Source organism: Marmota marmota, unplaced genomic scaffold, assembly GCF_001458135.2.
Source record: "Marmota marmota marmota unplaced genomic scaffold, marMar, whole genome shotgun sequence".
Lineage (NCBI taxonomy): Eukaryota > Metazoa > Chordata > Mammalia > Rodentia > Sciuridae > Marmota > Marmota marmota.
The window spans coordinates 40,358,674-40,378,071 of NW_025999990.1; the positions used below are offsets into that span (position 1 = coordinate 40,358,674).

A 19,398-nucleotide genomic window follows, 5' to 3' on the forward strand; every position below is an offset into this window, starting at 1 on the left:
TGGGAAAATAAAAGTAACTTTTAAAGCCATGAATGTACACATAAGTTATTTTTAAAAAATTGAAAGCATAAGATTTTATGTAATTTTTGAATACGGAAGAATAGCTTGAATAATATTGGAACTGAAAATTCAAATAAGAATGAATGAGTCAAGAAGTTCATGATTCAGAAGGCTCCACAGTCAAAACATAAATGTTTGCTGTGTATACTATAGATTAAGAAGAGAAAAAAAAATGGCAAGAGCCATACTTTAAAGATTCACAATGTTCTTCCTGTCAGTTATCAGACTCCCAATATTTTTAGACACTAATTTTTCTCTTCAGAAAAATTTTCTCTTCTTGTCTTCTGGATGTACTCACTCCCTGAATGTAGGAAAGCAATCTTTTCTCTCTTGCTGGTATTAAAAATCCATACAGGGTTTACATCAGGAAGTTAATGTGAATGAATACTTTGGAAACAGCACACTGATTTATTATTTAAAAATAATAAATCACAAAACTAAAAAAAAAAGTGATTCATAACAGAATGAGGAAACATAGGTTAGCCCAAGTCAATAAAGAGAAACTTCTTTCAAAGAAATCATTTCTTCAACATAATATTAAATTAGGTTAAATTTGTCAATATTCTACCTGTTCTTTTCCTGTTTTATTTTATAAATATCAATCTATTAACATCATGTGAGATGGTGCTTCAGTCAACAGGATATGTAAATGAATGATACTCTAAACCGATACCCTTTAAGTTGGATATAAATTTTTTAAAAATTGAACCTAAAGATTGAACCTAATTATGGCAAAAATTGTTGAAAGTGACTGAGGTATTTAGATTCTTCAAAACCCCAGGAGTTCAATACTGTGCATGGAGGCAAACTAAAATCAATAAAAATAAGCAATGAGAATAAAAAAATAATTTGAATTCCTTTTATAACATCTAATAACCTGAGCTAAGGGGAAAATGATTAATCCTGGCAATATACAGTCCAGCAAATACTTCACCATCAACTATTTTGAGGCAAAAAGAAAAACAAAAACCCCATATTTATTCAAGAATAACTTTTCAAGTAATTTTTAAAAGATTTCTAAAAGTTGATCATTAGGCAATTTTTACAAAGAAAGGGGAAAACTCCTAAAATATAGGTGTTATTTATCTAACCCATAGAGAAGGAAAAAAAAGGTCTACTTTGAAACATTTTGTAGACAATCTGGAGGTGAATATTTTTGATAACAAAGCTTCAACCAAAGAGCATTTATTTTTTTAATAAGTAAACCATGGAATACTGGGTTATTAATATATGTGTGTATCTATATGTGTGTGTATATATATATATATATATTTTATAGTAGAAGAATATTTAATTGGTGGCTAGGAAATCTGCTTTCTATTCATTGCTCCACTGATAACAGGGATAATTAAGTGGAATAAGTAATAAATTATTTATAAGTGATAAATTAATTGGATTAGGTGTTTTGTGCCTGAGTTTCAATGTGTGTGAAAGGAGATAAGAATATCTGTGCTATATTATTTATAGGCATATTTTGAGGCTAAAGTAAAATGCTAGAAAGCACTTTTATTTTTTCAAAACACAATATAAATACTATGTCTTGATACTGTTAATAATTTTACAGGTGCTGCTTCACGACACCCATTCTGATGTCTGCTTACGGTAGGCGTTCCTACAAGATCACAGGACAAATATTGAGTTTGATTTTATTTTAAAAATAATACATCACAAAACTAAAATGTTGGAACAAGGTCACTTAACCCTCTCCCCAGGTGGTTAGTTATTGTTATTGTCATCATCATTATTATTTTCGCTACATGTTTAAAAGAGGAGATCTTTAATATGTCAGCCTCATTGAGAAAATGTGTCCCTGGCACAGGTGGTTTGCAGAAGAAAAGTCGATCTTCACAAGTGCTTTGTCCTCTGCTTTTATTTTAAAGTGCAGACCCTGGGGGGGGAGGGACAGAGGGGTCACTCCGGGTCTGTCACTGAGGAACCAATTCCCTCAGAGAGGCCAGAGCAGCATGGATGCGGACGTGCAATCTGTTTTCAAAGTCGTAGCCAGAGAAATCCTCCTGTAAGAGCAGAGAAAGACTGTTTAAAGTGGACGGTTAGCTCCACTTGCACAGGGCACTGCATGGCAAAGCACAGGACATTTCACACTCCAGGCAAAGCTCCCTGCAGCCTAGTAAAGGTTTCACATCCACTTGATTTTCTTATTCCCCAAACCTCAGACTTTGTATTTACTCTACAAGTGTAAATTGAATGCTGGTAATGTTCTCTTTGGAGAATTCTCCTTATGTTATTCTTAAAATAGTAGCCTCAAGTTGTGCTCAAACTAAGTTACTGCTAGAAATTTTTAACTCAAGAACATAGTTATGAAAAACAAAAGCTTATTTTCCCTGGAACTAGGTGCATGCTCGTATTCCCAGCCTGCATGTATTCGGGAGGCTGAGGCAAGAGGATGGTTTGAGCCCAGCAGCTGGAGACCAGCCTGGGCAATATAGTGAGACCTTGTCTCAGAAAAAGAAAAAAAAAAAGTTTGTTTCTCCACCCAAACACTAAGACTGTAGCAATTATAAAACAGGCTGAATAATGTCTCAGGATCTTGGAATTTCACTTAAAAATCCAGGGCTCAGCCAGGCATGGTGGCACATGCCTATAATCCCAGCAACTAGAGAGGGGGCAGGAGGATCTCACGTTAGAGGCCAGTCTCAGCAATTTAGCAAGACCCTGTCTCAAAATTTGAAAAAGAGATGGGGATATAGCTCAGTGGTGAAGTATTCCTGGATTCAGTCCCTAGTACAAAAAAAAGAAAAAGAAAAAAGAAATCATGTTCTCACTGATTGAATTAGTTATCACTTCTCCTTTCCAGAGTTATTGATCAGAACATTACCTCACAAACTTTCTTGAATTCAGACTCAGGTGTACAGTGAACAGGAAAAGAAGGGCCATGGGGAAGAGGAAGATTCAGGATTTTTACCTTTGCTTGAAGAAGTAGAGTTCGCCCTCTTCCTACAGTCTAGATACAAGAAAAACGTTATTTCAACATACATCCATGTATATTTAGGCAGAAAATATTATCATTGGAGGACATGTTAACGAACATAATTCATAGTACGTAGAGGTGAGTCAACTGGTCAGTCAAGTCAAAGACTCCATGTTTCCTTAATATAACAATGCTTATTAATTCTCATCAAGGCTTTGCTTGATAAATAATGCTTCATAGTCCTCACTGTACATCCTGTGAGGAGCAATAACTGAGATATAGTTCTATAGGTTAAAAGTTTACTAAACAACCTGAAATTATTGATAATTAAGAAAGTGTTTTTTATCTGAAGACACTAAGATATATCCTTTTGAAAGTATTGCTCAGGGGGATATTAACTTAATTTCTCAAAAATAGATAGTCCATTCTTGTTGTATACATTATGGGTACATGAAGAGAAAAAAAATTTTCATTAAAATAAAGAACATGGTGTTAGAAGATTCTATCTAAATTTGTAAAAATTACATTTTCTGTTTTGGTAAAATTAGGTGTCCAAATGAAAAGATTTTCCAATTAAAAATCCATCTTTGGAAAGATAAGCTTTTACATTTTCAAGAATTAGGCTAGAGTTTTAATTCTGTCGATTGCCCATTCATTTGAAAGCTAAGATGAACTTACTAAAATTTGGTATTTTATAAAGTTAACCCCACTAACCCATTGTACTAACTTAAATGCACACCTTGATAATAACTGTCAATATTATTTGTATGATAGTCTAAAATTTTTAAAGTAACCATACATGATATCATCATCTTTATTTATTCTCATTGACATCTTTATTAAATTGGCAAGGCAAGTATTTTTTTTTCTGTTTCATACACGAGGAAGAAGGTATGTGGTTAAGTAACCTAACCAGTGGCATAAATGTAAATGGCAGAATTAGAATCCTGACTCAGTTCTGTTCCCAGTACATCATCCTCCATCATATCGTACTGTACTAGAAAAAACATTCGATTTTCCTCAAAGGAATCTTTGTCTCAAAAGTTACATTTATAATTCAAATTCCAGAAAAGACATTACTTCCTTAAAGATAGGAAAATGGGATTACTGGCTTTTTGGACTCATCCAACATGAAACCAAGGAAAACAAAACAAAGAACCCTATGGTTCAATCCATTTATTTTAAGTGAGGGATGCTTTGTGCCTGTTTGTGAGCACATTTTTGCTGATGAATATTATTTTAAAATATATGTACATATATGGAAGTGATCTTACCTCTGGTTTGTCTAATAGAAGACAGCCAAGTTCATAGCAAGCATATGGCTGAATATACAAATTGTTCTGACGACACACCTCATCTTTAGCAGCTCGCTGAAAGAACTGAAAGTAATAAAAAATGTTACTGGAATAAATTTATTTCCCTACTAGCATAAAGCTCATCACAATCGTCTGGAGACAAGAAGGGAGAGAGATTTTCTTTTTGTTTTCCAGATCAGATTTTCTCTTCTCACTTTCATTCCTTCCTATCCATCCCATTCACATTTTAGAAATCCTTCACATGCCTGTCTGGTGTGCTTCCTCCAGAATATGTCTTCCACCACTCAACCTAACTTATGCTACTTATTTTTCCAGATGACACACCAACTTCTATGGATCTTATTATTGAAAAATATTCTTATTTGTATATCAAAACATCCACATTTTTTGGTGGGTGTCATACTTTTAATTCACAAGTAAGAAAAAAAATGCCACGAAGAAAAAACATTTGTTGAGCACCCACTATGTGCACTACATTGAAGGAACTAGAAAAAAGTATAATATGTGGGTTCTTGAATAATGCAGAATTAGTTTGGAAGACAAGAAACACAAAAAGAGTTACAGCATAAGATAAGAATAAAAGACCTGATTGTTCACTTGGAACTAGTAGATACATGAAATCAGAGATATTGAATAAAGCAGCTAGAATATATTTCCATGTCTCCTCCCTAATCTTGGTGGAAAAGCATCATTTTTATATTTAAAATGGAAAACACACAAGCCAAGAACCACCTCTTGATGTGTATCCTGATTGTGTCTTGTTGGTACTTAAACAGAGTGATCTAAAATAAACTGTTTAGAGTCATGTAATAATGATCATAATCACACATTGGAAAATTGATTTAAAATTCCAGTACAAATATATTAATATTCTTGCATTTAAAAGTCAAGTCTCTATTACTTATATGAACTCTTTCATAAAGTAGTCAAAGTAACTCTGGGATACACTTAGAAAAATTAACTGAGGTGGGGATGTAGCTCAGTGGTTGGGCCCAGTTCTAGCCCTAGCACTAAAATGAAAACAAAACAAAACTAACCAAACAAAAAACTAGGTTAGAAAGATCTCTCCAACAACACTGGAAACCTTTTAGTGATTATTTTCATTTAATATGTACCTAAACTATCCTAAGCTAGCAATTTCCTGGACTTCACCTCCAGTTCTACATCAGAAAGCTGCAGGTATAAAAGAAGGAAATGATCATTTTGGTTTCTGGCTATGTGTGAGGCCTCCTCCTGGCTATTCATGAGATTGTATCTTTGATAAATACCTAGTGCCAGAAAAGAAGCCCATGTATAAAGAAGTGTCCTGGGAATCTGCAGTTACATTAAAAATACTACACTCATTACCGTCAACTTCTACCATCTGAAAAGATGGCGTTAATCAAATAAAGTGGGTAAAGTTCACATTGCAGTGGGAGGTTTGGTTTTGTTTAATACTTTTTCATCTTTCTCACAAACACAGATGTAGGTGGTCATGGTTTATTTTCTGTAGCCATGACAATGTTAACAGCTTACCTGAAGGGCATCTTCTGAGTTTCCTAGACATTTGTGAATGGCACCAAGAAGCAAATACTTTAATCCAACAACAGATGAATCATCCACTTCGTGGCAAGCTTAAAGAGAGGGCAGTGAAAACAGCAGGAAGGAAACACAGTCATTCGGTTCCTTGAATATCACCAAGCGTGAAGTCACTATTTCACCCTGTAGCTACATATTCAGTTCATGTTTCTGCTCCCAGAAATTCAGAAGACACTATTCGTCTTCCATTAGTGAATCTCCTCCATCAAAGAAAGGCAAAACTATCAAGAAAACTCAAAACAGCACCCTATTATTACCAAGTAAAAGAAGCCACTCTGAAAAGGCTGTGAAGATGATTTCAAGTATTATTCATGACATTCTAGAAAAGGCAAAACTATGGGCACAGTTGAAAGATCAATGGTTACCAGAGGTTACAGAGGATGCAGAGACTAACAAGTGGGACACAGAAGACACACAGAAAATGTGCAGCACTAGGAGTGAACCCCATGTGAACTATGGACTTTGGGTGAGTTATGCTGTCACTGCTGGTTCATGGAGTGTAACAAATGTACCACATGGTGGCAGGAGGCTGCAGTGGGGGAACCTACAGGATGGGAAGGAGTATATGGGAACTGTCTCTTCCACTCAGTTTTGCTGTGAATCTAAAACTGCTCCAAGGAAGAAGCTCATTCATCTCAAGATACTGCATCACCTTAACTTCACAAACCATGCAACAGGCACGTTTACATGACTGAAGTACTGTGCTAAGCAATCAAGAAGGACCGGAAGCTTTCTTGAAGGATGTTATGGAAGTTTTCCAAGGAAATGAGATCAGATGCATAGTGGAGCTAATAAAGGAATAAAGTAATAAAAGTATTTCTATGGACTAATAAAGATATTAAGGTGCAATGAGAGCGTATGTATATAAAATGTGAGTTCAAGATCTTAGGGCAGCGATGTTAAGGAAATGTTAAATGCAGTTCCTTCACTTGCTCATTCATTCATGCATACACTCACTCAGTCAATATTTATTTGGCACCTACTATTTTTCAGGCAGCAGGTGCTCAGACTACAACAGTGACAAAATAGGTAAAAATTCCTGCCTTCACCAAGGACTAGAATAAACATTTCTCCAAAGAAGACATACAAATGGCTGACAGGTATGTGAAAAGATGTTTAACATCATTAATCATTAGGGAAATGGAAATCAAAAATCACAAGGAGCTAATATTTCACATTTGTTTGAATGGCCATTATTAAACAAACAAGACAACAAAAAATAACAAGAGGATGTGGAGAAATTGGAACCCTTCTTGGTGGGAATATAAAATGTACACATAAAAATATAAATATAAATGTAGTTACTATGGTAAACAGTATAGAGTTTCCTCAAAAAAAATTTTAAATACAGGACTAGGGTCGTGGCTCAGTAGTAGAGTGCTTGACTAGCATATCTGAAGCCCTGGGTTCAATTCTCAGCACTGCATATAAATAAATAAAATAAAGGAATGTCAACAACTAAAATTTTTTAAAAAAAATTTAAATCAAATTAACATATAATCCAGTAGCAATTTCCTTTTGGTTCTTTACCCAAGAGAATTAAAATCAGAATCTCAAAGAGCCATCTGCGCATTTGTGGTCACTGTAGCATTATTCAAAATGGCCAAGATAAGGAAACAATCTAAATATCCATCAGTGAATGACTGGATAAAGAAGATGTAGGACAGACATATAAAGGAACATTATTCAGTCTTACAAAAGAAGGAGATCCTGTCATAGGCAACAACTGGGAGGAACCTCAAAGAACATCCTGCTAAGTGAAATAAACATCACAGAAGGAATACTACACGATTCCACTTATATAGGTATCTGAACTAGTCAAGTTCAAAAACAGAAAGAAGAATGATGATTTTAAGGGGTAAGACAAGTGGGAGCTGCCATTCAATGTGTTTAAAGCTTCAATTATGCAAGATTAAAAAGTTCTAGAGATATGCTTATACAACATTGTGCCTACAATTAACAATAAAAAAAATTACTATGAAGATTGTAAGTGGGTATCAGTGTGCTTAGAGGGCAATATGGGGAAATGTACCAAAGAATTTAATTGGCACATTCAGAAATTTCTCTTTCAGGAACTTACTCTCAGCTAATACAGCACACAGACGCAAAGATATACGTGTCCACTATGGTCATTAAAGCAACTGTTGGAGCACAAGTTTGGAGATAACCAATGTGTGCACAGCTACGGTACCAGTTAAGTACATCATCAATGTCTCCTATTTTGGAAGACCACAGAGACATTTCAAAGAATGAGGCAGCTCTATGTGTCAATATTAAATGATCCCCAAAATGTTGTTAAATGAAAAAAAGCACAGGGCGGACGAGTGGGTAGAGTGTGTTCCCATTAAGTGCAGCTATCCCTTGGCATCCTTGGCACATCGGTTCCAGGACCCCCCCAGGATCCCTAAACCCAAGGATGCTCAGGTCCCTGATGTAAAATGGCCTGGTATTTGCAGATATCCTGTACATCTTTCTATATACTTTATATCATCTCTAGGATTACTTGGAATGACTAAAAAAAGGTGAACACTATGTAAATAGTTGTTATACTGTATTGTTTAGGGAATAATGAGAAGAAAAAAAGTCTGTGTGTACATGTTCAGTTGGAGGCAATTTTGTTTTTCAAATATTTTCTGTCTGTGGCTGGATAAACCCACAGAAGCAGAACCCGTAGATGGAGGCAGGGGAGACTGTATGAGCACACACACACACTCATACCTGTATAGATAGGTACACTCACATGTATTTGAATGTATGGAACATCTCCAGAAGGTCACTCCCAAAATCACAGGCTGCAGTTGTCTTTGGGGAGGAGATGATGTCAGAGTGGAAGGCATGCTTAACAATTTGCTTCCCACCTCTTTGAGCACGTGGGAATATTTTTGCAAGTTTGTGAACTACTTAAAAAAATTAAAACACCACTGATCCTCAAAAATAATGTCAACAACAACAACAACAACAAAAATTCTGTTCTTAAGAAGCTTACATCTTACTGGGCACCATGGTGAACACCTGTAATCCCAGTGGCTAGGGAGGTTAAGGCAGGAGGATTGCAAGTTCAAATCCAGCCTCAGTAACCTAGCAAGCCCCTAAGCAACTCAGTGAGACCCTGTCTCTAAATAAAATACAAAATAGTGATGGGGATGTGGCTCAGGGGTCGAGTGCCCCTGAGTTCAATCCTCAGTACCCACCCCACCCCCTCAAGAAAAAGAAGTTATATCTTCTGGGGGAAACAAATAGTGCAAAAGACAAACATGTAAATAAGTGTAAGTGCTAAGATGCTAAGGTGAAAAATAAGGGGGAAGTGGGATTAGAAGTATGTGCATAGGTCGAGTTTCACTGAAAATGAAACATTTGAGTAAAGACCTGAAGGAAAGGAGTGAAGGAGCCATGGGAGTGTGTGGGAGGAAGCACTCACAGTGGTAAAAAGAGCATGTGTAAAGGCACTGGGGCCAACAGGGAACAGAAAGAATCAGCAAGGCTGGAGCCTGAGGAGCAAAGGGGTAGAGCAGAGAGCAACTGTGTAGGGCTCTGCCAGCCAGAGTGAACTGGAGATGATGGGCCATAGAGAGTTCTGAGAAGTGGAGCGATACAATAGTACTAAGGTTTAAACAGAATCACCCTGGCTGCTGTGATGAGAACACAGACGGCTGGCTTCACACCAGGAAGGACGCGGTAGGCAGGGCCAGGGTGGTGGGATCAGGGGCCATGAGTGAAACTACCAGAGCAGGAGACAGTGACCCAGCAAGCTCTGCTGACCGTTACAGAGGGGGCCTCAATGCACAACGCTGTGTGGGCTTGATGGACAGCATTTTTGAAACACTCAGGATCCCCACTGCCTGCTGCTGTCACCAGTTTCCGAGGGAGTGTAACTTCCTCTACAAACTCTTCACTGAACTCTGTGTAGCTGGATTGATTTGGAGCATCGCTGCTTAACACCAGGGACTGATTAACCTCAGAACTGGGTTGACTTTTAATAAAGATATTAAAGAATTATCTCATATTCACCCCCAGAGACTGCCCCTCTCTCCACCAACACATCTTTCTTGTTGGATTGTTCATTTTGAAAACTGAAAAGATAACGGTCAAATCTCACAGGTGATTCATTCTTGTGCCCGCCTCTTATATCTCTATATGTTTTCAGTCTCTCTAAATACATGGCCCTGCACTTGTACATTTAAAAACTTCTTAAGATCTTAATTATTCCTTTAAGGTAGACATTGGTAGATATTCTATACTTGCTTCTACAAGGGAAGGGTTTTAAGTTAGGCAAACCCTTTAAAAATGAACATAGCAGAATTTATATATCTAAGAAAATTTTGTTTCCTTTCAAGCAGTCCCCTTGGGAAGGGACGTTCCTATTCTAATTACAGAGCCACTGCCCCAAACTTCTTTGGGAATTTCTTTTGACCCCTGGAATATAAGGGTGGTAAAGTTTTAACCTGTAAGAGCAGACTCTTTTTTTGTTTGTTTTTAAGAAATAGGCAGAAGTCATCTATGGGGACGTCTGATGGTAAAAATGTGTGATTGATGGACAATGTAATCTTTGGTCAGAAACAAGTGTAATAGCAGAAAAATCAGACAGATTTTCTACAGTGGTTTATAATCTATTTCTGGAATAAGCTCAAAACGTTCATGTTAAAGTCTTTTGGGAAACAGCAGTATATATGTGAATAAGAATTTATTTCCAAAGACATTTTCCATGAAACCATACTTTTGGAGGTACTTGTATATTTTTTTTGTATTTTTTTTTTAGTTGTAGATGGACACAATACCTTTATTTTATTTCATTTTTTATATGGAGTTAGAGATTGAATCCAGTGCCTCACATCTGCTAGGCAAGTGCTCTACCACCGAGCCACAACCCTGGCTCTACTTGTATTTATTTTAACATAGCTGCCTCATCTTGGAATTGTTCTTCTAGCTGCATGATTTAAGCCTCCTCACACTCCCAGCAAGGTGAAGGTGTTTGCAGGATCACTGAACGTCCTGCCACTCAATGTGTTACACTCACACCAGCAGCACAGATGCTGGCTCCCAGAGAGCTGGGCATGTCACCCAGCTGCTCTGAGTCTGCTTCCTCATCTACAATGGGCATGACAATACTCTCTGCCATTCCTCTTTCTCTGGATTGCAAATATCTTGCTAGACTACCAAATGCCATTCAAATACCTACCATTAAGCCTTTAGACGAAATGCAACATTATTTCTTTAATAATCAACAAAGCTCTGTTTTAGTCAAATATTTAGTTCATTCTCTCTTTGAAATTTTCCTACAACTATAATAATTATCACTGTTACCTATAAGCTGCTGGGTTTTCTAATACATGAATCAAAAATGTAGGCTTCTAATTACACTCCAAGGTATGTGTACACAAAACACTCATCAACTTATGTTGTACACTTGTGTTTGTAGTGACTTGGCTCATGATAGTTTAAAAAAACAAAAATTAACCAAAGGTCCATTAATAGAAGAACAAATAAACAAATAGTGGTATGGGTATTGCCATACAATAGAATGCTACTCAGCAAGTAAAAGAAACTACCTATTGCTACAGGCCGCAATGTGTTTAAATTTCACAGACATTACGCTGAACAAATTAAGCCATGTGCAAAAAAAAGAAAAAAAAAGTACATCCTGTATGGTTCCTCTTCTACAAAGTTCAAGGACAAGCAAAACTAATCTACAGACATAGAAATCAGAACACAGGGTGCCTTGAGGTGGAGATTAACTGGGAAGAGGCAAGCAGCAAATGTCAAGGGTGGTAGATCATGATCATGGTGAGGGATGCCAGGTGTTTCTAGGTGTCACATGACTCGCTGAACACTCAATCTGAGTGTCTTATGCATATGAATCACACCTATGGAAAACAAAGTGCTTTCACTGGGGAAGGAAATGCATGCTTTCAGGGAGCCCCATGGCTGCAGAACTAAAACCAGGTGTAGCAGAGAATCACTAAGCACTCCCAGCCAGGCAAGTGCATCTGTCTACACCTGTGTCTCCCACTCCCACATGCTGTGACACAGAACAGCCCTCACTGCTGCACTCTCAATCCAAAAACAACACAGCCTGAGTAATGCTAAGGAGAGTCGGAAGGAGCCACACTGAAGAAAGAAGCAGGTGTGCACGGTCTCGTGTTTACCTTGACTCATCCTCTGCAGGTTGGGGAAGGAGCAGTTGGGAAGGGCTTTCCACAGGTATAAGACCTCGATGGACGCCAGCACACACAGCACTTTGGTTGGGGTTTGCTTCCGGAATCTCTCTGCCTGCAAGCAGTTGGAGTGATTAGGCTCTATTTTTTCAAAAATAAATACAAAATACATTTTGGAGACATGGAAAAGCAAATGATTCATGTTCAATGTGAATGTCCCTCTCCCACAAAGCCAAAAATGAAAATTTCTCTATATTAAAAAAAGTTCTGCTTTCCAGTTTCTAATATATTTGTAGATTGACCTCACATTCATCATTAAACTCAATCTATTCTCAAAGGATTCTGAAAACTTGGGGATGAGACCAGATTTATTTTAGTTTAAATCGATACATGTGTAATAGCTATGTGACAAACTAAACTAAGTTACTACTCCATGTGTTACACAGAAGATGGAAGACTAGAGATGTTTGAGTTACAGGTCTATCAAGCTTTAAATTTTCTCCTTACGCCTAGTGTTCTCAGTTGCATTTATTATAAACATTATAATCCAATGTTTACTCAAACAAATTCATTAAATGATCATTCAATAAATATTAATGAAAGAAAAATACACTTATAAAGTAAAAGAAAATTTATAAAATTAAAATCATGGAAACCTCAGGATATGACATGATATTATATAATTCAAGGTTAGCAGAATAAATTTGGGACATTGTCCCTATAGTCTTGACCTTTCTACTGGCAAATCTGACATATGCTCTAGCTTCTTATTACATCAAAATGTGACATGCTTACCCTCCTGAGCATCCAACAGTCTGTGTCTCTCACTAATTCTGCCAGTGTGCACCCTTTTGAGACCACCTAATTTTTTAGGCAGATATTTTCCCTGTCCAGATGTGCTCATTAGCTCTACAGGGTCTGTAACATCTCTACTCAAATTTTTTTTTAAGTTTTTTTTTAAAGTTATTTGTAGAGAAACAAGTATTTTTTATTCAGAGCAGAAATGTGCTAACAGGAGTAAATTCTCTCCACAGTGGTGAAGCACATTTCATGTGACATGTCTGTCACCTGATATGAACATGTTTTCCTAAAGCCCATCCAAGGCAGAGCTAGTCACAAATGTCCATCATAGATAAGACACTGGACCCATCAGCTCCATCATACCTTTTTCACCGAGAACTGTTCGATCTGGTTGTTTTTCCTTTTGAAGAGTTTCTGAACCTCTTTAAAGACGATCTGTGCCCCATCCACATCACCAGTGGCTCCCTGGCAGACTGGAAGAAAGCAGAAGTGTATTTCTAGAGTATTGGGGCGGGGTGGGGGGAAATGCCACTGAACCCCAGGAGGAGGAGGCCTGGAAAATACCACCAAGGAAAACACAGGAGCGCACACATGTAAAGACAGCCACATGGGGGACTGTGCTGCTCTGCATGAAAGCCACGACCCCCGTCCTCTTGTTGGAGAGGAAGGCTTGCATGCAATGAAATCCTGAGCTGCTGTCACAGTGTACCACCTACTTGGAGCCCATGTGCCTAGACGGTAGAATAAAAAAGGATGTTTTGGGGCTGAGGATGTGGTTCAGTGGCAGAGTTTCCACAAGGCCCTAGATAAATCCCCAGCACCCCCCCCAAAAAACAAAAACAATAAAAGGAATCTTAAGGAAGAACAACTAGGAGGTGAAGGGATCGTGGAAGCTTCATGGCAGGAGGAGGAAGACATCTGTGTCCTAGGAAGAAAGTCATGGATTAGTCCTGCACATGTTCATTGGCCTCCTACCACCATAACCCATCGACAAAATGTGAAGAAGAAACACAAACTTGCAGTTAGGAAAAAAAAAATGTATATTTCAGCTGTAGAGATCACACACACACACACATACACACACACACCACAGAGTTCCAATTACAAGGCACATAGTAACAGGATCCCTTAGCATGGGAGAACCAAAGTGCTTTTAGGAAAGATCAGAAAAGAAGAATCATTTCTTTTTGGCGTAATGGGATGCTCTGAGAAGCTAAGCTGAGCCTTGAAGGATGGCTAAGATCTGGATCATCAGCATACCACCTTCATACTGCCCTGTGCCCCATGCAGACAATCCTTTAGGTGTGAGACACAGTACGCTAACTCATATATCAAAAATAAGCATATTTAAACATCAGATACAGCCATGAAGAACTGATGCCCTGTACAGTAAGGTGCATAAATTAAAGAGGATTTTGTACTGATTGCTAATAGACTGACACAATTTTATAGGGACTTGTAGGATATCCAGGATAAATGCATTGGCTCATGTTAATTCAATCATAAATAGAAGAGTTAAGGGGATGGAATGAAAAGGGAAGATGTTTCATTAAATCCAAGTGTTCAAAATAAGGAGGTACTCAAAATAATGTTTGGGAGGCTGGGGTGTGGCTCAGTGCTTCAGTGTGCTAAGCATGTGTGAGGCTTTGAATTCAACTCAACACCAAAAAAAAGTCTTTTTTTTTTTTTTACTTTTAAAAATCTTTTTTTCTTAGTTGTAGATGGACACAATACCTTTATTTTATTTTTCCATTTTTATGTGGTGCTGAGGATCGAACCCAGGGCCTCTCGTGTGCTCGGCAAGCACTCTACCACTGAGATACAATGCCAGTCTTTATTTATTTTATTTTTTTTTTGGTACTGGGAAATGAACCCAGTGGCATTTTACCACTGAGCTAAGTTCCCAGTCCTTTTTTATTTTCTGTTTTGAAACAGGGTCTCACTAAGTTGCTTAGGGCCTCACTAAATTGCTGAGGCTGGCCTCAAACTTGTGATCTTCCTACTTCAGTCTCTGGGATTACAGGTGTGCACCACCACACCTAGCAAGTCTTAAATTTAAGTAAAAGAATTATTTATGTGGATGCATAAGGAGAGTTCGTCCACATAAACCTGAAAGGATTTACATAAAGGTGCTTAAAGGCAAAAAATACACAACCAATTGGGGGTTTCTTCAGTTCCACACCTCATGTATAGTATCACAGGGACACACAACACTTTTGTCCACCAGGTGGCAGCACATCTTCACTTATCTCAAAAAGACCAAAAAAGCAAAAAACAAAACGAAGATTAGTGTTTATGCTATAATGATCTGCAGAGTTGAAATACCCTGAGTTCTATAACATTACAAGTAAATATAACAAGGTTGACAGGTAAAGCAATTTCGGACCAGATAACTATGCAACTCTGTAACCAGGGCACCAAAAGCATTAACACAATGAAAAAGACATGTTCAGCTGGGTGTGGTAGCACATGCCTGTAATCCCAGTGGCTCTGGGAGGCTGAGGCAGGAGGATTGCGAATTCAAAACCAGCTTCAGCAACTTAGAAAGGCCCTAAGCAACTTAACGACACCTTGTCTCTAAATAAAATATAAAAAAAGGTCGGGAATGTGGTTCAGTAGTTAAGTGCCCCTGGGTTCAATCCCCAGAACCAAAAAACATGTAGACATGTTCAATCTCAAAAATTCCTTAAAATACTAATAAATTAAAAAATACAGCAAAAAGAAAATAGTGTAATAAGGGCAGGTGAGGTTGTTGAGGGCAAAATGTTCAAAAACTGGGAAAGCCTCACAATAAGTATTTTCTCTTTTTTTAATATTTATTTTTTAGTTGTACACAATCCCTTTGTTTTGTTTATTTATTTTTATGTGGTGCTGCAAACCCAGGGCCTCACACATGCTAGGCAAACACTCTACCATTGAGCCACAATCCCAGCCCAAATAAATATTTTTTAAGACAGAGAACAGGATGGGCCAAGCTCTGGAGGGGCGAAGGGAAGGAAGAAGCATCAGGTACACTACTGAATTTCTTGGCATCCAGCTGGGTCAGCGAACACAGTAGTCCACTGCTATTTACTTGGTTATAGAAAATATGAACATGTCAGGGAAACTGCTGCTTCTATGATTCTCCACCTCCAGTATGTGTGAGTGGACTGTCCACAGACAGGCATGTTATGGCTGTGTGGACCACCACTCACCTGCAGTCAAATACGCATAATAACACTGTGACCACCTGGACTCATTTTTCAGCCTCTCAAAGGAATCAAATGCATCCTTGAAGTTGAGTTCGATCATGCTGCACCAACCTAGGAAAGAAATATAAATTTAGCATACAACCCTAAGGTAGAGAGCTCCACGGTCTGTATTTAAGCTACAAATCTCCAACATACCACTAACCTTCTTGTGAATGTTCTAGGAAACACTGAAAACTTAAAATTAGTTTTTCCTCTAAATGCTTTCAGTGTAAAGTTTGAGCAAGACAGGGCATTTTGGATATCACAACCGATTAAGCAGTATGGAAGAAAACGGTGTAAAGATTTCTAGAAAAATTCTCCAGTCTGCCCCATATCGTTGTGAGATTAACCCAAGTACTTCAAGTATTGGCGCAGGCAGAAAGAGCAGCAGTGGGAGCAGTATATTTATATTATATACTTAGCGACTCAGAAAGTCTCAAGGCACTCACCTAATGATTAATGATTACTATTAATGCTCAGACTTTTGTGAGAAATACAGAGACAACCAGTCAGAAATAAGTACTGCCCACCCTCCCTCTACTCATTGGTTGTAGAGCCGAGAAGAGACCCCATCTTTCCTACATTAAAACACTGTCAGACTGGCATTCTGGTAAGGAACAGCAGCCACTAAAAGGAAAAAAATATATATATTCTCGTTGCTAATCATGTTACCTTCCGTCAACTGGCCCTACTGTGTGCTATCATGTGATACCAATTCTTGCTAATCTGTAGGGCAACCCTGCAAAGCTGGCTGATGGTATCCTCTTGTTAGAGGCAAAAAACCTAAGGCAGCCACAGGTCAGTGACTTGCTCAAGGCCACACAGCTTTTAGGAGGGAAGAATTGTGGATCAAAGTCCAATGTTCTCTCCTTTTCACAATTGCCCCCATTAAAAAAAAAAAAATATGCTGGTATCAGATACCAAAGTAATCATGTAATCTTACATTTGCCATTTAAACAATTTGGCGGGGAATGATATCCATTTGCACCAATCTCACTGTCAAATTCTGTGGGACTTCTATGTTGACTTATTTTAGCTAATTGTTTTCATCCCATATCAGATGTCAGGGAAGGATCTAGATTAAATACAAAACCTAGGTGGAGGCCTCAAGCACAAGCCTGCAGAACAAGTTGGAGTGGCTACTTATTCCTGAGTCGACCTTCCTAAGGCCTGGGGTAGATGGTCCCTAAGCTTCCTTCAGCTCTAAAGTCCTGTCCTGACCTGAAATGGCAGGCCAGGAAAGGCCACCAAAGCTGCGCTTTTTAAATCCAAGTTCTTTGAAACACTTCTCACTCTACCTTATGGTCACTAAGCAGAGCTCCATCAGAGTTTAGGTTACATAAAAGTACATGTTTCCATGGGATCGTACATCATCTTCTCTTCCTAAACCATAAGAAGCATTTAAAATGTAATATTATTTATTGGGTAATTCCCAATCTTTTTGTTTGCACTTTTCTTCAAAGGATTCAGGAAGACAGTTATGTCCTCAGCAGGAGAAGCTGCTGTGGTCTGGTGCTGACAGGTGTTAACTGCTTCTCTGAGCACTCTCTGCTTCCTCCTCCCTGTCCCTCTGCAGAGACAGGGAAGAGGAAATGGGGATGCTCCTTTCTCTACCCTTTTTCGATTCTTTCACGTGTGTTGTATGGTGTGAACTTGAAGTATTAGGCTGGAACCCCCCTTTAAAACAAAACAAAAACAAAACAACTTTTCATTTCAAACCCAAAGAAGTGTTTACTTTTTTTCAGAATAATGGAGAAACTGCTACATAAAAGGACTTCAAAATCCAAATGTGCCAGGATTGGAGAGTTGACTGTAGTCAGCAAAAAGACTCAGCAGCCATGATTTTATTCTCTTTTAATGCTGAGTAACATTCCAATGTGTATATATACCACGTTTTCCTTGTCCATTCATCTACTTTAAGGGTATCTAGGTTGGTTTCACAGTTTAGCTATTGTGAATTTTTGCTGCTATAAACATTGATGTGACTGCATCCCTGTAGTATGCTGTTTTTAAGTCCTTTGGGTATAAACCGTGGAGTGGGATAGCTGGATCAAATGGTTCCATTCCAAGTTTTCCAAGGAATCTCCATACTGCTTTCCAGATGGAGTTGGAGAATATTATGCTAAGTGAAGTAAGCCAATCTCCAAAAACCAAATGCCAAATGTTTTCTCTGATATGTGGATGCTGATCCATAATGGGGATAGGGGGATGGCATGGGAGGAATGGAGGAACTTTAGATACAGCAAAGGGGAGGGAGAAGAAGGGAGAAGGGAAGAGAGAAGGAAAGATGGTGGAATGAGTTGGACATCATTACTCTAAATATATGTATGAAGACAAGAATGGTGTGACTCTACTTTGTATACAATCAGTGATGTGAAAAATTGTGCTCTATATGTGTACTATGAATTGAAATGCATTCTGCTGTCATGTATAACAAATTAGAATAAATAAATAAATTTTAAAAAGACTCAGCAGCCACTCTGGTGAAGGAGGGGAGAATCTTAGGCAAATAAGCACTTCTAAGTCCATTTACAAATGTTATCTCCAGGAGGAGGAGAAGCCTCTGACAGGTGTGGAGTCTCCTGTGGAGGCTTCACCTAAACCTTTGCGCTGCCCTGGGTGAGCTCCTCTACACCAATGGCGACTATGTGGCTCAGAAGGTTTAGGCAACTTGCTGGAGATCTCAGGGCAGCTGGCATTGAGGTCCAACTCTCTCTGATGTTATATTTTTCTTCTCAAATAAGCAGTGGTGGGAAGGAGGGGGAAAAAAGGGTTTGGATTCTTCTGTGCACTAGGTATTCACAAATGGCAATGCAGTTAATTCACTTAACATCACCAATTATTCTAAAGTCAAAATGTTACAAGGCAGCATGACCCAGACAGAGAAGCACCATGACACGTACTAGCATAACAATCAAAGTCCTTATTATGCAACAGCATTTTGCAAAGACAAACTGAACCGCATTACAAATGAAAAGTTGCATCAAGAAGCATCAATACTGCTTCACAACAAGAAGGTGGAGAGCCATTTGATATTTACCAATTTCATACAGACAGACATGTTGAATTTCTCTCTGATCTACTGCAAGCTCCAAAGCAGTATGGAAAGAAGTCAAGGCACTGTTGATTTGACACTAGGAAAAAAGGAAAATGGAGTTAGTGGCTAAGATCTGCCATTGATATTATAATCATCCTAATGCACACACACACAAAAAAATCCTATGTGGTTACTTCAAACAGATTATGCAGTATAGAAGAGAGTCATTTAAGGATTGCTAAGAAAGCACTCCAATTGTCTCAGCATTTTTTTTTTTTTTTTTTTTTTTTTTTTT

The 19,398-nt window shown here is 38.1% G+C and overlaps 1 protein-coding gene across 2 annotated transcripts in view; it reads right to left on the minus strand.

Annotated features, from left to right (window-relative positions):
* Window positions 1–1,692: 1,692 nt before the first annotated feature.
* Ttc39c (tetratricopeptide repeat domain 39C) overlaps window positions 1,693–19,398 on the minus strand; it is a 51,974-nt gene continuing 34,268 nt past the window's right edge. For both annotated transcript variants that reach the window (XM_015482478.2, XM_015482479.2), the window contains 8 exons: window positions 19,107–19,200; window positions 16,031–16,138; window positions 13,200–13,309; window positions 12,027–12,150; window positions 5,821–5,918; window positions 4,264–4,368; window positions 2,984–3,022; window positions 1,693–2,075 (listed from right to left, as the gene is read on the minus strand). In XM_015482478.2, the coding sequence (XP_015337964.1) occupies window positions 1,986–2,075; window positions 2,984–3,022; window positions 4,264–4,368; window positions 5,821–5,918; window positions 12,027–12,150; window positions 13,200–13,309; window positions 16,031–16,138; window positions 19,107–19,200 (768 nt within the window). In that variant the 3' untranslated portion in view covers window positions 1,693–1,985. The remainder of the gene's footprint in view (window positions 2,076–2,983; window positions 3,023–4,263; window positions 4,369–5,820; window positions 5,919–12,026; window positions 12,151–13,199; window positions 13,310–16,030; window positions 16,139–19,106; window positions 19,201–19,398) is intronic.